The sequence below is a fragment of the Phyllostomus hastatus genome, unplaced genomic scaffold, assembly GCF_019186645.2.
Source record: "Phyllostomus hastatus isolate PE091 unplaced genomic scaffold, TTU_PhHast_1.1 phas_contig_1, whole genome shotgun sequence".
NCBI lineage: Eukaryota > Metazoa > Chordata > Mammalia > Chiroptera > Phyllostomidae > Phyllostomus > Phyllostomus hastatus.
In genome coordinates this window covers 36,532,762-36,552,799 of record NW_025333498.1, presented here as the reverse complement: position 1 = coordinate 36,552,799, position 20,038 = coordinate 36,532,762, and the positions used below count along the sequence as shown (strand labels likewise).

At 38.2% G+C, this 20,038-nt stretch overlaps 1 protein-coding gene across 2 annotated transcripts; it reads right to left on the bottom strand.

Annotated features, from left to right (window-relative positions):
- Positions 1–1,314: 1,314 nt before the first annotated feature.
- Positions 1,315–14,329, bottom strand: NMI (N-myc and STAT interactor). Of its 2 annotated transcripts, none has more exons than XM_045861104.1 (8): positions 14,059–14,329; positions 11,306–11,395; positions 10,442–10,540; positions 7,965–8,127; positions 4,614–4,720; positions 4,340–4,526; positions 2,483–2,589; positions 1,315–1,727 (listed from the first exon to the last, which is right to left on the bottom strand). In XM_045861104.1, exons 2-8 carry the CDS (start codon positions 11,387–11,389, stop codon positions 1,542–1,544), a joined length of 933 nt encoding a protein of 310 aa, XP_045717060.1. In that variant the 5' UTR covers positions 11,390–11,395; positions 14,059–14,329; the 3' UTR covers positions 1,315–1,541. The 2 variants fall into 2 exon arrangements, with proteins under 2 accessions (XP_045717060.1, XP_045716981.1); XM_045861025.1 differs by lacking the exon at positions 14,059–14,329 and adding an exon at positions 12,035–12,150.
- Between the last annotated feature and the right edge of the window lie 5,709 nt (positions 14,330–20,038).

The following is a 20,038-nucleotide window of genomic DNA, read 5'->3' as shown; positions in this document are numbered from 1 at the left end:
TTGAGATCCAGCCATATCACACATGGGTGGTGTGGGGAAAAGAAAAAAGTGTAATTTTCTAAAGTAAGTACTTCATGTATCAAAAACCATTGTGGAAATTTAGAATTGAATAAAATCACCCATTTTACTGCATGGAGAAGGCCCCCAAAAGGAACAAACATGCCTGTTTCAAACCTTACCCTAAATACTAGGAAAAAGTTCTTCCTGACGGCATTCTGCCCACACAGAGAAGGACGCTCTCTGGGCTAGTGAGACCAAACCAATCGAAATTAAATAAGCTCCTTAAAATTTTCTTCTTATATCTGAGGAAACTGAAATGTTACTATTTCCAAAGAACAACTGATACAATGGGAGATTTTTTTTCCTAGAACAATGAATATGAAGACAAGTAAATGCTGAGTTTTTAGGCTCCATCTCTCATTCCAAAAAGAAATGTGAGAATAATGACTACTTCTGATAATAGCACAACTTTAAAACCTAAAACTAAAATATCAGAAGAAAAACAAAGCACTTTCTAGCTTTTCTGCATTTATTTTAGATGGCAAGCAGTAGTGGATAGGTTTAGGTTTAGGATCTTTTCTAAAAGCATTTCATTTCTACGAACGTTTTAATATGAATTTAATTAGGCTGTTGGCTCTTCATGAAACATGCCCTATTAAGATAAAAAATGTACAAAAGTTCTTTACCAAAGAGAATTTTACCTTCTCTGAATAGGAACCTTGAATTTTACCATTTAAAGTTTCTGCAAGTTACAGCAGTGGGATGCTAACAGACCGGGTGTCTCTCTAACTAAGTTTTCAGCTCCTAAAGGACAGGTATGGTGTTTTTACCCTCAGACATCCCCCGCATCAAGCCTGAGGGAGGGAACAGGAGCTTTGTATTTACCTCTCCCTTTACTCCAAGGCTGTCGACCCCTTACACCTATTGTTCCCACTGTAAGTGTAAAAGGAAGAAAATTCTGGTCTTTACAAGTTCTATTTGGAGAGTGAGTGTCTTAAAAAGGACTTGACACTCTGGGTAAAGGAAAGTTCGAGAGAAAACTACACTTGGCTCTGAGAAATACCTCTGGAGCCGTGGAAATACTTTGGAAAACGGGAACTGAAAACTCAGAGTCCCGTGAAAATTCAGTACACACATCACAAACTGCTGAATATAACAATTCTTGTGGGGAATGTTAAGAGTCAAATCTGCATGCTGGCGGACCCAGGAACAAAACTGAATTGGCTCAAGTGACTGTGGCAGGAGCCAACTTGGCAGGAAGTCCGTTGTATCATTTACAGTTGATTTCAAAGGACATGGCACCAATCCACGTAATTTATGAACAAGACTGTTTTTAATATAGGGAGCTTATTGCATTTCTAAATATGCGGCACAGCTGGAAACAAAGGAACATTCAGAAACACAAAAATATATTTGTCTCTAAGAATATATGGACACTAAGAATTAAAACTTTCATTTTTCAAAGGAGAAAGATACTCATTTTTCCCTAATGCTGATGGCAATTTGGGCTAAGAAGCTCTAATTCTCATGACTCCATAAGCCTATTCCTGAAAGTATGCCACGTAAGGTTGATGGAGAGAACATTTGATCGTGTCTACTTCTCCACCTCCGTTCTTCTCCCGCTGAAAGTGAATGCCAATTAAATCCTCCACAGTCTCCTCATCCATCATGTCAAAGTCTCCCATGCCAGTCAGAAGCACTGTCCTCTTAGATATTCCTGAAAATACCTAAAAAGAAAGGTAAAAAAGATAAGTAAAACATTTTCTAAGAGCTTTGAATTGTAAAACTTTACATTAATAAACCCGGCTTCATATTTTGGAGTTATCTTAGGAAAGACAAGGAGCCTCAGGAAAATTTTTCAAGAAACAGCATATCAGAGTCAGATCTGAGTTTCAAAAAGACAACTATGGTGACATTAGACAAACAGAGGAAAGGAGGGCAACTGTACTGACAGCAAGACCAGTGAGAGAGGTAGTCAGGGGTGGAGGTGACAGGACTGAGTGACCAAATGAATGTCTGAGCTGAGTAACACAGGGTTAAGCATGAGTTCTAGCCTTCAGGCTGGTGGACTAGGTAGATGGTGGCGCCATTTAAGACCTGAGTAGGAACAGAACAAGGGAGCTGGTTTGGGGTAAACATAATGAGTTCAGAGTAAATGGGCAGGAAAAATTATTTTTAATGTCTAATGGTAGTAGATACACGAGAGAAATGTAGCTAGGTGTCCACATACAGAAACAAAGACTGTGCTGTTATCTGAGAAATTTTAGTTTTAAAATATGTACAACAAATTAAATAAGGTACAGTTTTACATTAAAATATTCTTTTAAAATACAAACTCATTCTGTGCCAAGCAGATGGGAAGAAACAATTTTGATATTCCTCACTAATACAATTCAAACAGTAACGACTCACAACTTTTTCTTTATTTTTTTGTGGCGTGGTGTCAAGCAGTAAGTTCCCAAAACAAAACAGATGATCTTACCTGGAACTTTTTCAGGTGTGTTTCCATGTATGGAGAAACAGCAACTCTATGGCAGTCTTGATTTATGTAAAGAGGATAGTCTTTGTTTTTCAAAATCCTTTCAGCAACTAGGAGTAAATTTTTTAAAAATTATTTCATTTGTATCCTAAACATTTTAAACTAAGTTAAAACTTCCTTCAAACAGGAAAATATCACAACAGTAAGTTGAGTGATTAATTTTTAAGAAATTGCCATTCACTTTAAAGACTTCACAGTAGAGTAACAAGGTTTAAATAGATCCTCTCTTGAACTATCCCCTGCAATCAGTCAAGGCACAGAGGGTCTCAATATTCTCAGGCAGGCCCGCCTGAGCCAGCTACATAAAATGCAATTATCATCTGCAAAAAGAAACCCATCCTTCCTAAGAAGACTGTTTCCCAGTTTCTAAAGAAGTGTGAAGAAAAAACTATGATTAAAATACTGTGCATATTATATTTTTTGCTATATATGTATATACGCACATATAATAAATTACTATATTACTATAGTGTGTGTGTTTATGTATGTGTTAGTTATCCTATAACTAATACAAGATTCTTAGTAAACGGATATAATGATGTTAACCAAAGGGATGTGGGAAGCGTTGAACGTTGTCCAGAAAAAGTGAAGGCAAATAATAAAAATTCATCAGTCTTCACCAAAACAAAGAATATTCAGACTTATGTTTAGCAGCATTTTCCTCCTACAGGGGAAAAGGGTTATGTGTCAAGATAGCATAACGTTTAATAGAAACAATTCTGGAGAATATCCAATCAATTTGTTTTTCTCTCCTCACCCAGTCCCCCTTGGATCAGCAGTATATACAGTGGTTTAGAGTGCAGACCCTTGCTCGCAAGGATGTGGAGAAACTGAAACCCCAGTACACTGCTGGTGGGAATGTGAAATGGTGCAGCCACAGAGCATAACAGTATGGCAGTTTCTCAAAACATTAGGCATAGAATTACCTTATGATCCAGCAATTCCACAAAGATCTAACCACAACTTACTACATAGTAGGAGAAAGGAAAGGAAATGTCTCAATTTTTACTGAATTAGTTGCTCTTCTCTGTTATTTCAATTTTCCTAGAAAGCATGGATTATTTTGCTATTATAAAAACATAATCAGTCAATGTTTTCTAACTATACAGTTGCAAACCCCAGAGAAGTCCTAAGAACTACAACAGATTTTTACATTGAGAATCATTTGAAAAAAATTAACAGAAGCAGTTGTAGAATCTTCTACTTTTTATCATAAGAATGTAAGCCTCCCTAAGATGCTTTGGTAAAAGTCCATTTCTACCTTAAAAATGGAACAGATGTCTAGCTATTCTTTCCCAGGAAAACCCTTGTCTTCCCTGTTATCAATTTTCTCTGCCTAAGAGACCCCTGTCAGTCCTAATAGGTGGGATAAAACAGACAGTTTAATATGCATGTTTATTTAATGAATATAAATATATAAATGTGAATTTATCTTCCACCACCGACTGTGTGACCTCGGGTTAGTTATTCACCTCCCGAGGCCTGCTTCCTCATCAACAAAATGAGTATAACACCCACCCACAGAACTCGCCGCAGATCCGAGGAGACAAATGTATGGGACACCTGGCTCCATGCCTAGCACATGACGAAAACATACTAACATGTATGCACTCATTACTTGTAATACGACCATTTTCAGCATTCATGAAAATCATTTTCAGGACTTGACTGTTTTACAATGCTTTAAAAAATCCCCTAGTATGCAGTGTAATAAATTCTGTAGAAAATGAGTATTTTTAGAAATGGTAGAACATAATTTAAATGGTAGAGTATTTATTAGCATTCTAAAATTAAGAATACCTCCGCTTTCCACAAATGTGACGACAGCACTTCTGGCCTGTTTATCGTACTCCACGCATTCCACTTCTCCACCGCCATTTCGAGACTTACAAAAGCTCAGTTCTAGCTTGTCTCTCATCTGGTTTTCAGGCAATTCATCGGGAATTTCAGTAACAGTGATCTTCATTTTAGACACTTCTACATGAACCTGGGAAATCATTTCGTATTCAGAGATATGGATGAGAACAGTGTCCATGTTGAACACAATTCTGAAAAGCTTTAATCACCATGTTACCTGGAATCTGACTCCTGATTTTAAGGGAACTGGTTTGGCCATGACCTCCACAGCTATGTCCTTTATGTGCACGTGGTGTCTCCCCATTCTGATCACATTTTGAGCAACTGAAAAATAATTTGGAAAGTATTAATTTCCAATACTTCGATATATTTTTACCCTTCTAGATTAAAAACAAATTATCCTAAACATTCTCAATTTTCTTTAATTTTAAAGGATCTAATTTTTAAACTTTTCTTAGCATTTCCACGTGATAGTGGTCTTGCCACATAAGCAGGATATATTAATGTCAAAACACGTCAGCAAAGATTGCAGTGTAGAAATTCTCAAGTTCTAGATTCATCTCTTAAGAGATAAGCCTGATAAATTCTTCAGAAACTCACATATCATTGCAGTGCAGTCACATGCTCTCCCTGTTGACAGAAGTACCAGAGAATTAATTCCCTTAGGACGGTAAAGCACAGCCAGAAACTTCTTCCATATCAAGTGAGCTGGGAAGACCTTCGTGGATCAGTGTCATTCTGACAATTAACCTTATTTATCATTTGCCACTCCTTTTTAATATGTTACAAGCACCACAGAAATAAACATTTCTTTTGCCTCTGTCTTTCCCAAGACTACATATTAAAGACCACATAGGCTTCAATATCAAAAAGTAAATCTCTACTTTTTGCCATACTTGATTAGGAATTCAACTTTCGCTAAAATGTTTTTGAAATCATTCATTAAAAAGTTGATAGCCTTGCTATACTGATCACAAAACTATCACATTAAATTTATCCATACAAATAGGACAGGCTTAGTGATTATGCCAAAAATCATGAGATTTTATCCTGCTTTTGTGGCAAGACCACTATCACCTGGAAATGGTAAGAAAAGTTTAAAAATTAGATCCTTTAAATTAAAGAAAAGCTATACACAGAAAACTGTATGTCTGTTTAAAGGGCATGTTGGTGTTTACTTTTAATTGTGTGACATGAGAGGTTATAACACTTCAGTTGTCAATATTTGGAGGTGCCTATTCTAATTTGTCATGAAGATAAGATATACCTACCCTTGGTCTTAGAAACCTCACATGTGTTTATGACAATCAGCTAGTATACCACAGCTGGGGGGAGAGACAAACTGGGTTAGAAGACAGGGCGTTGTCATGTGGGAATTCACAATCATTGTACCATATGATTTTATAACTTGAATTATGACTTTTTTTGTTAATGACAATTATTGTAAATTTGTCAATTTTGTTCATGACAATTGTTGTAAAAGGCAACAATAACAGAAAATACCAGTGAAATAATACTTAGATGACACACTTTCCCTTCCACTCCCCACACCCAAACCTCCAACATCTGGTAATGTGACTCAGCTGAGAGCAACCACTTGTGTTTCAACTTCTGTGACGCTGACCATCAAAAGCCAAATCCTGTTAATTGTATAAACTCAAGTTGTCTCAGGAGAGCAGGACCTCAGAGCTACACCCACAGTGGAAGCAATGCTTCTGAAGAGGATCCCATTCTCAGCATTCCCAGGAAATTCCTGTGCAGAATCCCTGCTTCCCAAACCCTCACTTCGGTCTTTCCAGTTAATCCCAATAACCATGGCCAAATGCCAGCACAGCCCTTGGTCTCCCCCTCTGCCCTCAGCTGCAGGGATGGACCCAGGGTGAACAAACAGTATGGGTATATACAGACATGCTAGAAGGCTATTGCTGTTTTTTTTTAATTGAGGTAGAACTGACATACAATATTGTATTAGTTTCAGGTGTACAACATCATAATTCGCTATTTGTACATACTGCAAATTAATCACCCTAAGTCTAGTTATCATCGCCACCATAAAGTTACCAAAACTTTTTTTTTCTGATGATAACTTTTAATAGTGACTCTCTTGACAACTTTCAAATATGCAATAAAATATTACTGCCCATAGTTGTCATGCTCTGGTGTCATTACATCTTCAAGACTTAATTATTTTATATAAGGTTGTACTTCTTGAGAAAGAAAGAATCCCTTTCTTTCTAACACTTATTTTCAGGCTATTGTGATGGACCAGAAATCAGAAGACATGAGTTACAATAATAGATTCTCAGCATCTGAGCACCTGAAGGGCTTGTGGAGACCCATAACTTGACATATGGCGGCCTGCTCAGAGGAATGTTGGGTCAGGAGAAAGTAAGTCAGGGCTTGAAACTCAGCTCCACAATTTGTTAGCTGTATGGACCTTAAGCAAGTTCCTCATCTTCTTTAATCTTCAGTTTCCTTACTTAGAAAAGTCCTAACATGGCAATAATAACAGCTAACATTTACTGTTTATTATATGTCAGACATTGTGCTAAGTATGTTATCAGCATGTCTCATGTAATACTCAAAGCAACCCCATGAAGTAGGTATGACCTCAAAGCCTATCATAAAAAACTGAGATTTATAAAGAATCCAACCCAAATTACACTTCTAGAAAGGGGCAAAGATAGTACTCAAAGCCAGATTCTCCTCATTAAGGTGTCCACAGCATGACAGACTTAGCCAACGTCAGGTCTACTCATTGTAGACAGGGCCCAGGAGTCAGAGATGTGAGGTGAGATTATATTATATAATTCAAATTATATATATCATATATATAATATATATATCATATATATAATATATATAATATATATATCATATATATATCATATATTATATATCATGTATATAATATATATTAATTCAAATTTATATTATATTAATTATATTATATTAATTTAAATTTTCTCAAATGAAATTATATTAATTATAATTATATTAATTTAATTATAATTATTTATAATTGAATTATATTAATTTAAATTTTCTCAAATGAAATTCCTCCCTTCCCTAACACGTGACTCATTGGTCATGTGCCCTTTGGCAACTCACTTAAACACCTGAGAATCTGTTTCCTTGGCTAGAAAATGTAAATAGTAACTCTCCAATATTATTGCTTTCATAGGCTCATGAGAGTATAAAATGAGATAATGTCTGTAAGAAATGTGCAGAGCTCTACGTCCTTAAAACATTACTTCTAGTATAGTCATCTGGAGGTAGCAGGTAGAATAGAAAGATGCTGGGATTGTACATCACATGCCCTTCGGCTTGAGTCTCAGGGTCACTGTATTCTAAATGAGTGATCGTATTCAAATCACTTAACGTCTCAGAGTCAGTTTTCTCATCTCTGAAATGGGGATAATTATACCTGCCTCAGAGTTTCACTATAAGGATGAGATGAAATAGTATGTGTAAAATTGTAAAACAATAGCCACAGATCTATGAAAGCTCTTTGTAAGTGCAGGTGCTTCCAAAAGGTAACTTGGTCATATTATTGAACATGTCATACCTTCTTCTTCTTCAAAGGTGATAAGCGCTTCTCCCTTTTGTAGCTCGTAAGGAACTGGTGAGCTCACTTGAAATGAACAGGAGATATTTAAAAACTGGCTCTCATTCTCAGGATTCTCTAAAGATGTGAATTTCATCTTTGTTTCTGGAATGTCCTCTTTAATCTAATTCAAATAGAAATGTTTGATTAAAATCAAGAAAAAAACTGAAGTCCTTCCAGTGATCTGATCATCCCATAATTCATTCTCCACTGATTGCAGAACCCCACAGAACACTGAGGGTGGTCTTACTCAATAACTTTAGTAATTGCTTCTGCCCAGGTAAGTGCTCAGTAGTGTAATCAGGTACTGATCCTTTAATCTTATTACACAGATAAAACTGTAAGTATATAACCTCTCAGTTTTTCTGAACAATATTTAAACTGGTCACTACAACATGGTGTTTGATTCTAAACACTACATCGTTCTTATAGTTAAGCACCTTTTAAACAACTGTGCCAGTAGCCAGCTTGCTCACACGGGAGTCATTAGACAGAATGTTTACTCTGACTGCACAGAGATATGAAATGGAGTGGGGAGTACACTACAGTGAATCTGACAGCAAACCCCAAAAATTTCATCCAGAGAGAAAGACTCCTGAATTATATTAATTTAAATTTTCTCAAATGAAATTCCTTCCTTCCCTAACACATGCCCATCAACTTTTCAACCATTACCACAAATTGGGTTTATAAAAATGTGAAGGGACACTATCAACAAGATTTATAATCTGGAGGATGAAGTTAAGTGGTTATACTTAGCTGCTTAAAATCATTGGAATAACAGACCTAGGCAACTACACAAAAATGCACAAGTGAGTCTAGTGTCTATTTCCAAAGGCTATTTACATGCTGAAATAAAAGGTGTTCTTACGAAGAAATTAATATTCACTGAGTCATTTGATCTAATCTCATATTCATTGTATGTCTACATGTGACTTTAGTAGAATTTCTGATTTCCATAATTCTAATTTCAAAACAATCTGTAATGTCTGAGAAAAGGCAAAGTGTTTCTCAATGATGTGGAGATATCTAGTATACAGATAGACCTCGTTTTATTATTCTTCACTTTACTGCACTTTGCAGATATTGGATATTTTACAAACTGAAGGTTAGGCCCTCCACCAGCAAAAAGGTTATGATCTGTTGATGATTCAGATGATGGTTAGCCTTTTTCAGCAATAAAGTATTTTTAATTAAGGTATTAGATTGTTTTTTGGACACAATGCTGCTGCACTCTTAGCAATAGACTACAGTGTAATATAAACATAACTTCTACATGTGCTGGGAAACGAAAAAATTCACGTGGCTCACATATATTGCACTATTCGATTTACTGTGGTGCTCTGGAACTGAACCCACAGTATCTCTGATGTGTGCCTGTACCTACCAAAGGAAAGAGGTTTTGGAGTGAGAGTGAGAGTGCCTGAGTCTAGTCCTGAGCACAGTGTGGGAGAAAGCAATGCACTCCTGCCCTCTGGACCACAGCTTCAGTCCTCTGTAAAGTCGACCAGCTGAGCTGGCTGGTTTCTCAACGCCCTTTGAGTTCTAAGAGTAAATGGTTCTGGCTCCAGTCCCATAATGATTCTGGCTTAACAGTCTTCTCTAAGTCCCATAGACACAGGAAACCTCACTTCCTGATATTCAGTATCCTACCCCCCATTTCAGAAACAGAGAATGGCAATGCTTTAACCATTTAAATCATGTAAAGAAACAATTATGAGCTGTTATGAGGGGAAAAGGGTGAAATTTATGTCAAATTCAAATACAGGAAAATATAGGAGAGACTAATAGTGAAGATACATATCCATTTTTTTTAAGCTGTGCAACTCGTTTAAATTACTGTAGCACTTTGAATGAGAACAAAAAAGAAACCAAAACCAAGAATTTGGTCCAAAAGTGATTGATAATGATCATCATTTTTTTGTTTTTGAAAATTTTATTAATGTATATATAAATATAAAAAGTGCATTATCATAAGTGTACAGTAAGATAAAATTTTACAAAGTGCTCACACGTGTGTGACCATCAATCGGATCAAAAACAAAACACAACTAACACTCCACAGGCTTCTTGGGTTCCCTTCTAGTTCCTACCACGCTAACTTCTAATACCCGGTTTTTGCGCTATATTTAAATGGAAGCACATGGTGTGCCTTCTTTTATCTTTTTTGTGGTCATGAAATTCATCCATGTTATTACATGTAGTTGTAATCTGTTCATTCTCATTTCTGTGTAGTATTTCATTGTGTGAGTACATCCCAAATTATTAATTCACTCAACTATGGAGGGACATTGGACTGTTTTCACTTTGGGACTATTACAAACAGTGGTGCTGTGGATGACCATAATGTTTTTAAAAGTTAATTTGATGTAATAAAATCACTTTTTCTGAAAAATTATGTCATTAAAAATGTGATACATAAAATAAGTAAAGGGTACCTGCAAGTTCCCGGTGGTCTCCTGTAACTCCTCTTGAAGCTTTTGGATCTCCACCTCTAAGTTGATATTTTCCCTTAACATGTCATTGTTTAGTAATATCTAAAATATATACATACATATATATAACTAATAGCATCAAAAATTTAAACAGCCCCTGAAAGGAATTAAAGGAGCTAAACTTCTCTTACCCTGAACAAGGCAAAGAAATTAGACATTTCCAAAAAAAAATACAATAACATGAATCACAAATTTGTTGAGGGTTTTACATCATGTCCTACCACTCCCAAATATTACTATCCCCATTTTACAAACGAGGAAACTGCCTTTCACATAGAAACATTCACTCAGAAATTTTCACAGAAGAGCAAGGATCAAGACCCAGGTCTTCTGAGTCTAAGTCCAGTGCTCTATCAACCCCTTTCCTCGATATCTGCAACTAAGGCATGATTCTTAAATTGCACATATGTTACTCTAGAGCAGTTTTTAAAATTTGCTGTTATTTTCTTCTTTTGCTGCATTCACATGCCAGGCACAAGGCCTAGGGTAAATGGTTTAAGCTACCCTGTCTTCCCTCTTGGGACTGATCAGATCGTTGTTAACTGAGCTCATAACGTCTAGGTGCAAACCAAAGAAATGGGGGAGGCAGTGTAAAAGCAGCAATGTTGTAATCTCTGTGAAAGGCAAAATAGAAATATTATTTTTTTCTTGTAAGGTTTGAATAATGAAAGTAAAAGTATTTTGAAAACCCTAATACACTCCCAAAGTCAAGGTAATGTTGGATAAAGACATACAAAACATGATTCACTGCAAAACTAATGTATATAAATTAATTTTTAAGAATATCCAGTAATTTTTCCTTTTTACCTTAGTTTGTTCATATCTCATAAATTCTTCATCTATCCAATCCTCCGTAAAAATTTGTTTTTCATTGTTTGCGTCAGCTGCCATGATTCCCTAAAATAAGAAATTTTTAATATTTTATAAACAGTATACACACACAAACTCAGTAAGAAAGAAATAACAACTTTGACACTTCTACAGAAGACACATCTGTTCTTTGTTATACCTTTTCTGTTATCATCCATCTTTATCATTACATGGCTTATATTCGAACAAAGTCTGTATTTCAAATAACTTTACACCTATAAATATATAAAAGTGTTCTAAAAATCCTTTGTTTTTCAACACAGTAATAGAAAATGATAGGCATTAACATTCCTCTGCAGTTAACAGCTCAATCATAACATCAAGTTTGATTCTAAAAGATCACTCTTTTGGTCTTCTGGACATTTCTAGGATGGAGACAGGAACAGTAAAGGAGAGCAATGCATGGTGTCAGAAAGCAAGGACATGCCCAGCCAAGGATGAGGACCAAGGAAGTTCTCACGGGCCCAATGTGTAAGTTAAGCATAAAAGTAAATAATGACAGTGATGATTAAATCCAGAGTACAATACAAACAAAACAAAACAAAACAACTATGAGTCCATATTCATGTAAGTAAATAAATTAAAATTGGGGGGAGGATCATTTCTTGAGTTTTAAAATACTTCCCCACAAAATACTTATTAATTTCAAAAGGGAAAAGACTTTACAGTGGAGAAGCCAGGCAGACGCCACCACAGTGAATAATCAAAGCCGAGGTAAATCACATCGTGTGCCATCCAATAGTTTGCACTTCGAAAACAGCAAGACTTCTATGATATCGCTGCCAAAGATACATGACCTGAATACAAGCATGAAGAATCATTACATACATTTCAAAAGTTTCAAGTTCATAAAAGCCAAGGAAAGGCTAAGAAATTGTGCCAGACAAAAGGAAACTAAAGAGACATCGCAATTAAATGCAATATATTATCCTGAACTGGGTCTCTTTGTTACACAGTATATTAATGGGACAACTGGCCATGTGTGAATTGGGTCCAAGAATTAAATGACAGTAATGTTCAACATTAATTCCCCAATTGTGATCACTGTATTGTGGTTATATAGAGAATACTTTTTTTAAATAGGAAATACACACTGAAGAATTCCAGGGTAATGAATAATGAAGTTGGAAAAATTCTCAAATGATTCAGAAAAAAATTGACCTTGCTACTTTTCTGTAAGTTTGACATGGGTTCAAATTGTTCTTCAAGGTCTATCCCAAATTTTCCTACAAGTTCTTGAGGCCTTTTCTGATTCTCCCAAAGGATGGTATGTCTCCCTCTTTCACCTCTTTTGGGGAGCTCTGTTTGTGTACCTGTGTCATTTTCCATGACCAGATAGATGGTCACAACCTTGAGGCCAGGGACCATGTCCACTCCTTCTTGCACCCACCCAGGGCAAAATACAAGTTTACCCACTGAAAACACTCATAATTTAGAGAATTATGCAGGTTCTTGATTCACGTATTTGTTCTGCCCAGGAATCCCAGGCATATGAAATCCTCTTATTACATTTTAAGGTTGCTAATCAATTGTCTGTAAAATAGGGGTATCATCCTGGATTATCAGTGGGGTCCAATGTAATCACCACAGTTCTTTAAAGTGAAAGTGAAAGAGGAAGGCCGAATAGCAAAGTCAGGGTGAAATGTGACGACAGCAGAACGGTCAGAGGTAGGTAGGTAACGTTGGCTCTGAAGATGGAGAAAGGGCACTACTGAGCCAAGGAAGGTGGGGAGCCTGAAGAAGCAGAAAAAGGCAAAAGAACAGATTTATCCCAATAGCCTACAGAAAGGAAGGCAGCCCTACAGACACACTGATTTTAGCCAAGCGAGGCCAGGTTGGGCTTCTAACCTAAGATCATAAATGTGTGGTTTTTAAGCTATTAAGTCCGTGGTGATTTGTTCCGCAGGCAAATGAAAAAGCAATACAAATAGCCTCCACCCGCCTACTCCCCATTCCCCTAATATACTCTTTATCATTGGAATGCCGGCCTGAGAGAATGAAATCTTCCCATATGCACACCTGGCAGCAAAAAAGAAAACAAAGGCTGGAAGGGAAGAAAGTGGTGGTTAGTGAAATGGTGATAAATAAATAGCATAAATAGCTTTTTATAAACTTATGTGTGTGGTGGAAAAGGGCATAAGGAGGATAAATGCTAAGGGACATAAAATACAATTTTAAAAACTTGTGTGTGTTTTGCAGACAGGGAAACATCATATTCTCCTTCAGGTATCTCTTTCAAGAATATCCCTGCATATTCTGAAAAGTGAGGCACGACTGCCAAACCCTGCGCCTGCCAGAGTAAACCTCATTAAGGAATCAGTTTTTCTAAGACTTTCTGGAGAAACACCGCAGGAACAGTGGGGAAACACAAGCCATTTTAAGTTTCAGTTTCCAGAAAGAAACAAAACAAACTAAGGAGACGGAGTCAGAGACCAGGCAGGTAAAGAGAAGGTAAAGTGGGCCCAGAGGCAGGCGCGCCCCCTCGATGACACGTCGCCGCAGTGACCCAGGCAGCGGGCAGCTCAGGGGAGCCAGGGGCAAGGTGCGGGGGGCCGCACAGCCGCCGCCTGGGGGCTCTGCGCTCTCGGTCCGTCGCTCCTGGCGCACCCGCCTCCATCCACAATCAGGGCCTCTAGGCCGGGACTACTAGGCGCAGGGATGGCAGACGGGGTTCGGGGCACCCCACTCACCTGCCTCGCCCGCCGAGCACCGCGCCCCAGGCCCGAAGCGCCCCGCCTTCCCGGAAACTCCGTGCGGTGCCGAGCAGGCGCGGGAGGAGCCCGCGCGGAAGTCTCCGGAACCCCTGGGAACCGGGTTGGGGCAGGACCCGCGAGGTTCCCGCTACCTTATCCTGACAGGGTGTCGCTCAGATTAACGGTTTGGCTCCTTAAAAAAAGAAAAAGTCTGCTCAAATGGTTATTTTCTCTAAAACTATCCAGAATACCGAACTTACTGTCTCTGATTAATCACAAACAAGTTACAACAATTTTCACTTTCGGTTTTAGAAAGGTCGTTGTTTTGCTTTTGTTTTGAAGAAATCTCTCACAAAAGTGTTCCTGACGTTTCCATGAACACTAATTAAAGAACACGTTTCTAAAAACACTCTTTTGTGTGTATTCCTGGACGTATTGTTGGAGTGGTCAATTGACAGACCAAGTCAAGTCAAAGCAGGAGTCTCTCATCAGGTTGTAACTTTTATCGTAATTATTGCAATTTATTGATCACTATAACTTTAATCTGCAACCAGCACATCATCATCTTTCATCTTTTCAGTGTGTTTGTCAATGTCCTTGGGGCACAGCAGTTGGGAAAGGGGTGGCGTTTTGATGGTTTCTGTGACCTCTATCCCCTGAAAGTTTTCTTTTAATCTTTTGTTTGGTTGTGAGGTTTGTAAATAAACACTTCTCTAGGTGTGATCTTTTCCTTTGAAAATAAAAACATCTGGTTTATTTCAAGAACTGGAGTGTTTCTTAATCCTACACACAGAACCACCCCACAGCTGCCCTTGCTCATAAATAGATGGGGAGAGGGGATGCATCAGAATGATTTCCAGGCATAACTTCTAGTTTATAATGCTATGTAATCATATATAATAACCAATATAGTGGTCTAAAGTAACATTAACAAAAGTCAAATTCCTTCATATCAAAATAAATTGATAGGAATTAAAGTGGTTTTTCTGAGTGAAAAAAAATTAACTGATGGGTGAGAAGGATTTTTGTGCTTATCAGCCCAGTTAGGAAATACAAAAAATACATGTTGAGAATTACTCCCATTCTACATTAGAATTTCAGAGAGCATGAACTCTAGAGTTTATCTAGCTCAATCTCATTTCTTCTTTCATCTTATTTTTGTCTTTATAAGAAGATTATAAGCAGCAGGACCACAGCCAGAAACAGACTGATCTAGTCCTGACTGGTATGCTATTAAAGGACAAAGGATACAGGTAGCAGGGAAGCCTTTGGCCACCTACATGCTAAAGCTGAGCCATGTGTAACAGCTTACAGTCAACTCAGCTTTAGATCCAGTACTTTGCAAAGCGCTGGGACTCTGAAGATGAATAGTCAGCTCCAGGTCATATTATCGTTAACAATTGTAATTGCTGGCATCTACTGAGAACTCCTGCAAGTTTTATAAACCTTTTGTTTTGCCAACCACTATATGAGATACAAGTTTATCCACATGTGGCATAAGAAGACACTGAAGTTTAAAGAGATGACCCCATGTCAGGCAATTAACATGTGATGAAATTGATATTGGCCTTTCCTCTCAACCATGAAACCAGCGTCTCCAGACTGTGCCAGGTGGTGCATAAAGGAGGAGCATGGCCAATACGATCAGGAAAGGCTGCCCATGATTCATGTTTGGAGGTTCGCAAGTGCACATCAGCACATTAAGAGTTTTGAGAAATACTGCAGGAAAAAAATTGAACACATTATAAAGATTAGCTTTATTCAAATTAATTTGACCATTAAATCATTTTTTTCATGGAACAGCTATTAAATATTGAAGAGTTTCTAGTGGGGCATTTGAGTTATCTTTAGTAATGATGGGGTTCAGGACATATTACTCCAAAATACCGCACCTTAGCATCTTGAATATTTTAAGTTGAAGGAGTTTGAGAAAACAGTAGAAAAATATCATTCTGACCTTTCCCCCACCACCACCCTTCTTCTACGAAACTGGCCATAAAACCCTCCTGTGTGAGGTGCTCTCCCTGTACCCAAAGGAAAGGAGCAGTCTCACCTCCAAAGACAAATGGACACTGAGAAAAATTCTAACAAACAGACCTTACTAACTTTCTCCACTTGACTGAGCTCACCTCGTACTCCTTAACGTATATTTCTCCACAACTGCCCGCTCTTCATCAAACCCAGCATGAAATAGGTCTAACCATTTCTTTGGCTTTTCATTTCCTTAGGAAGGCTGATGCATCACATAAAATTTACGTAATTTTGTACACTTTTCTCCTGTTAATCTGTCTTTGTCAGTTTAATTTTTAGTTTAATTTCAGACCCAGCCAGGACCCTAAGAAGACAGAGGAAAACTTTTTCCTACCATATACTACATTATCCTGTTTCCTAATATAAAAGTCTTTAGTTAAGGAATGCCTACCACACGGTCAATAAATGTTATCTTGCACATGAAATGCCGTGGATATCTCATGTAAATCTACGATGCCGTCATATGAAATATATATATGCTACCCATTTACCTCCCCCACTGTAACAGGGTGCAGCCAAGAGGGGGGACCCCAAATAGGGATTTGGAATGGGGTCCAGAACTCAAAGCGTCCAGGAAATATTAGGATGCCCTCACCCCCGCCCACAGGTGTGAGTTGAGGGAAGGGACAAATCAAGCAGGGCCATTGAGAGCTGTTTTGCATAGCAACAGCTTTGCAGCTAACCTCTGGTGTGGTCATTTAACATATCTATAACCTTTAACTGGTTGCACAGACATGTTAAATAGCTGTGGCCATGCTCTGAGCCAGGGGGATAAAAGTAACCTCCCCACCAAGATGGAACTGGGAGGCAGGTCCCCTGAGTTACAGCGCTTGCTTGGGAGCTTGGAGATGATTGGCTCCATGACATGGTGCCACGCCTGCCCAGACTCATGATGGTAGCCCAGTAAAGCTGGAAGGATATGAGAGTGATGGCAAGTGTAGCCAATTGTGGGAGGAGTGAGAAATGGGGCTGCAGAGGAAGATTGGCGCGGGGATTTAAACCCAGACACAGCAGCCATTGGAGGGAGAACCACGTGGTTTTGGCTGAGTGGAGACTCCCACAGCCATTGTGCAGAGAGGACCACTCAGCTGTGGCAATAGAAAGGAGAACCAGGCGGCTTTGCCAGAGTGCAGACCCCCACAGCTTTAGAAGGGGGAACCACCACCCGGCTTTAGCAGAGATCCTGGTGACACAGCTGATGGTGCTGGGAACCAAGAGAGGCCTTCCACCCAAGATGGATTACTGGGAAGAACTGGGGGCTGCCTGAGCCACAGACTTCTATTTATTTTCCTGAGATACGATACCCCAGACTGGGCAAAAGGGCAAGGAAGGACTGTGTGTATTTGCTAGTGTTTTAAGGGACTTTTGGATTTAGATGAAGACATTAGGTCACTACTTTAAGTCTGTATAGCATTAAATAAACATTTCCTTTCCTTTTCACGAATCTCTGGTATTGAAAGATGTCTTTCCTATAAGGCGGCAGACATAACGAACCTGGGGGGGTTCCTTTTGGTAATAGTATATTGCCTTTGGCCCCCCCCTTTTGTTCTGTAACACCACCAGATGGCAGTGAGCTCCCTATAAATTCACATACACACAAACACATCAGTACAACATATGCTGTGAAGAGGTAGGAAACCAGTAGTAGCAAAACACAAAGGAAAAAGTAGTCCCCTCTCTCTCTCAGGAAATTAGGGAAAGACTCCTCCACAGAAGAGGTGAAGATTGTGTTGACTCTTAAAGTTAGAGGAGGTAGGCTGAAACAAAAGTGGACTGAATACTGCTTCTGGTAGAGCTCTCTTAGGTAAAGTGATCATAGGAGAAACACAATTCTTTGACTTGAACTTAAAATCACAAGAAAGAAAAACCTCAAAGAACCTTGAAATTCTTTTCTTGGAATGTATAAAGAGAATGTGGCTTTGGGATGTTGGAAAAATCAAAATATTAAATTCTGATTGTGTTATCATCAAAATTCCAGATGAGAAAGAATCAGACAAAGCACCCAAATAAATCAATGTGACTTACAGGGAGCTCAGCTGTTAAGAGAACTTGCGTAAATATACTGAAAATAGCTAAAGAAATATTATTGGGTTGGCCAAAAAGTCTGTTTGGTTTTTCCATAAAATAAAATATTCATTTTTCATTTTCACCAATCACTTTATTGATTTGGATACTTTGAGTATGTGGCTATCTCCTGGGTGACATAACATTGATTGTTCTCAATGTCTCGATTTGATTGCTCTCAGCTTCACCTAGTCCGAGGGACTGTGGAGCCTCATCCAGGGAGAAGTCTCCAGAAAGAAGCTTCACAAAACATTTTTGACACATTTGATCAGTCACAGCACCTTCTCCATACACTGCACAAATCTTTTTCTGCATTTCAGCTGCATTTTTACCATTTCTGGAAATAATAAAGCATATGTTGAAAATGTTGCTTATTTTCTTCCATCCTCAAATAGCTATCCAAAAATTCACTGATTTTGATACATTTTTTAATGCATTCTGATATGACAGCTGTCACAATACAATCTAACAATTATTTCAAGTGAAGTTTAAGATGACTAAGCGCTACTAGAGCCATCATACAAAAGGAAAAAAAAAACTTTTTGCCAACCCTTGTAGAAATGTATTCACTTGAATATCTTTGGTTTTTTATTTGAAAATCTGTGATTTCTCTTTACTTAAAGGCTATATGAAAAGTTCCAGAAATTGCCAAGAAGAAAGATTTGGGTTGGTGATTGAATAAGTTCTTTCTGATTATTTCCCTGGTTTGAATAGTACTCTGCAAGTGGTGTCAAATCATTGCAACAAGGAAGTTCACTGATCTCAGGATATTAAAACCATATCAGGCAAAAAAGCTCAACTTGCTTTTCAAAATTAAGTTTGCTTCCTAATTCGTCTTAGAGAACCTAGTTCTATGTAGGGACATAATTTCTACTAAGATATATCTCAGTATAGTATATGATTTCTACTGTTTTCCCTCGCACTGAGTGCCACAGTTACAAAAGAGAGAAAATGTGTTCGTGGAGAAAGGACAGCGGTAGACCAGTACTTGTCAGACGTTAATGTCCCAAGAATTAGACAGGTATCTCCTAAACATGCAGATCCCGACTCTACAGGCCTAGGTGGAGGTTCTGCATTTCAGACATAGCTAAGTGATGGTAATGGTACTGGTCCTTGACTATACTTAAGGTAGCAAGGCCAAAAACTGACCAGTTCACTAAAAGAGCAGAGAATGGCCAGAAACGATCATTCCAATGGACAGGTACTGTGTACTGCGTGACACTTTGTCCTGGATCAGTCAGGGAGCCCGGGGCCTTCTTCCTGATTGCCAGTCTGGTGGGTGTGTTCCCGGGTAGAAGGCAAGGCGTGTCTAGGTGCCACAGTAGAAAGAGCAACAGCTGTTCCTATCCTTCACACCATCTCCAACAGAGAACAATTGTCCCTTGTCTGCAGCTAGGCTACCATTACAGCAACTCTGAAATGGAAAGGAAGGAATAAACCATGAAGGTGAATAGGTCAAAATGATGTAAAAAAGTAGAAAGAGGAAGTAAGGAGAAACCAGGAAAAAAAAACACAAGACTAGTATATCTGGGAACCTTGAAAGGAATATTCTTTTCTCTTTCATTAATTATTCATTTCAGTTTATTTTAAATAGTTTGCCCTAGTGTACAATGTAACCAGATAGAATGATCTCACACACAGTGCTCATTTTAATAAACATAATACCTGCATGGGGCAATTTGATGATATTGGATACACAACGTCAAAGGTAATTTATCCCTTTCAGTCCTTAAACTCCTCCAAAGAAATTATAAATAAAAACAGGCTTCGTCCCCAATAAAAATAAAACAAAAAAGGGTCCTTCAGATCTTATTACTTGGTGACTTTATGAATTGGACTGGACACACTATTGCCTTTTGGGAGGATGACCTCAGCTGTTTTT

Coding starts and splice junctions, on each gene's coding strand:
- NMI (XM_045861025.1), bottom strand. CDS start 12,103: ATGGCACACGATGTGATTTACCTCGGCTTTGATTATTCACTGTGGTGG. Junction 11,396..12,034: donor GTCTGCCTGGCTTCTCCACT/GTAAAGTCTTTT, acceptor TTCTTATTTTAG/GGAATCATGGCAGCTGACGC. Junction 8,128..10,441: donor AGACCACCGGGAACTTGCAG/GTACCCTTTACT, acceptor TATTTGAATTAG/ATTAAAGAGGACATTCCAGA.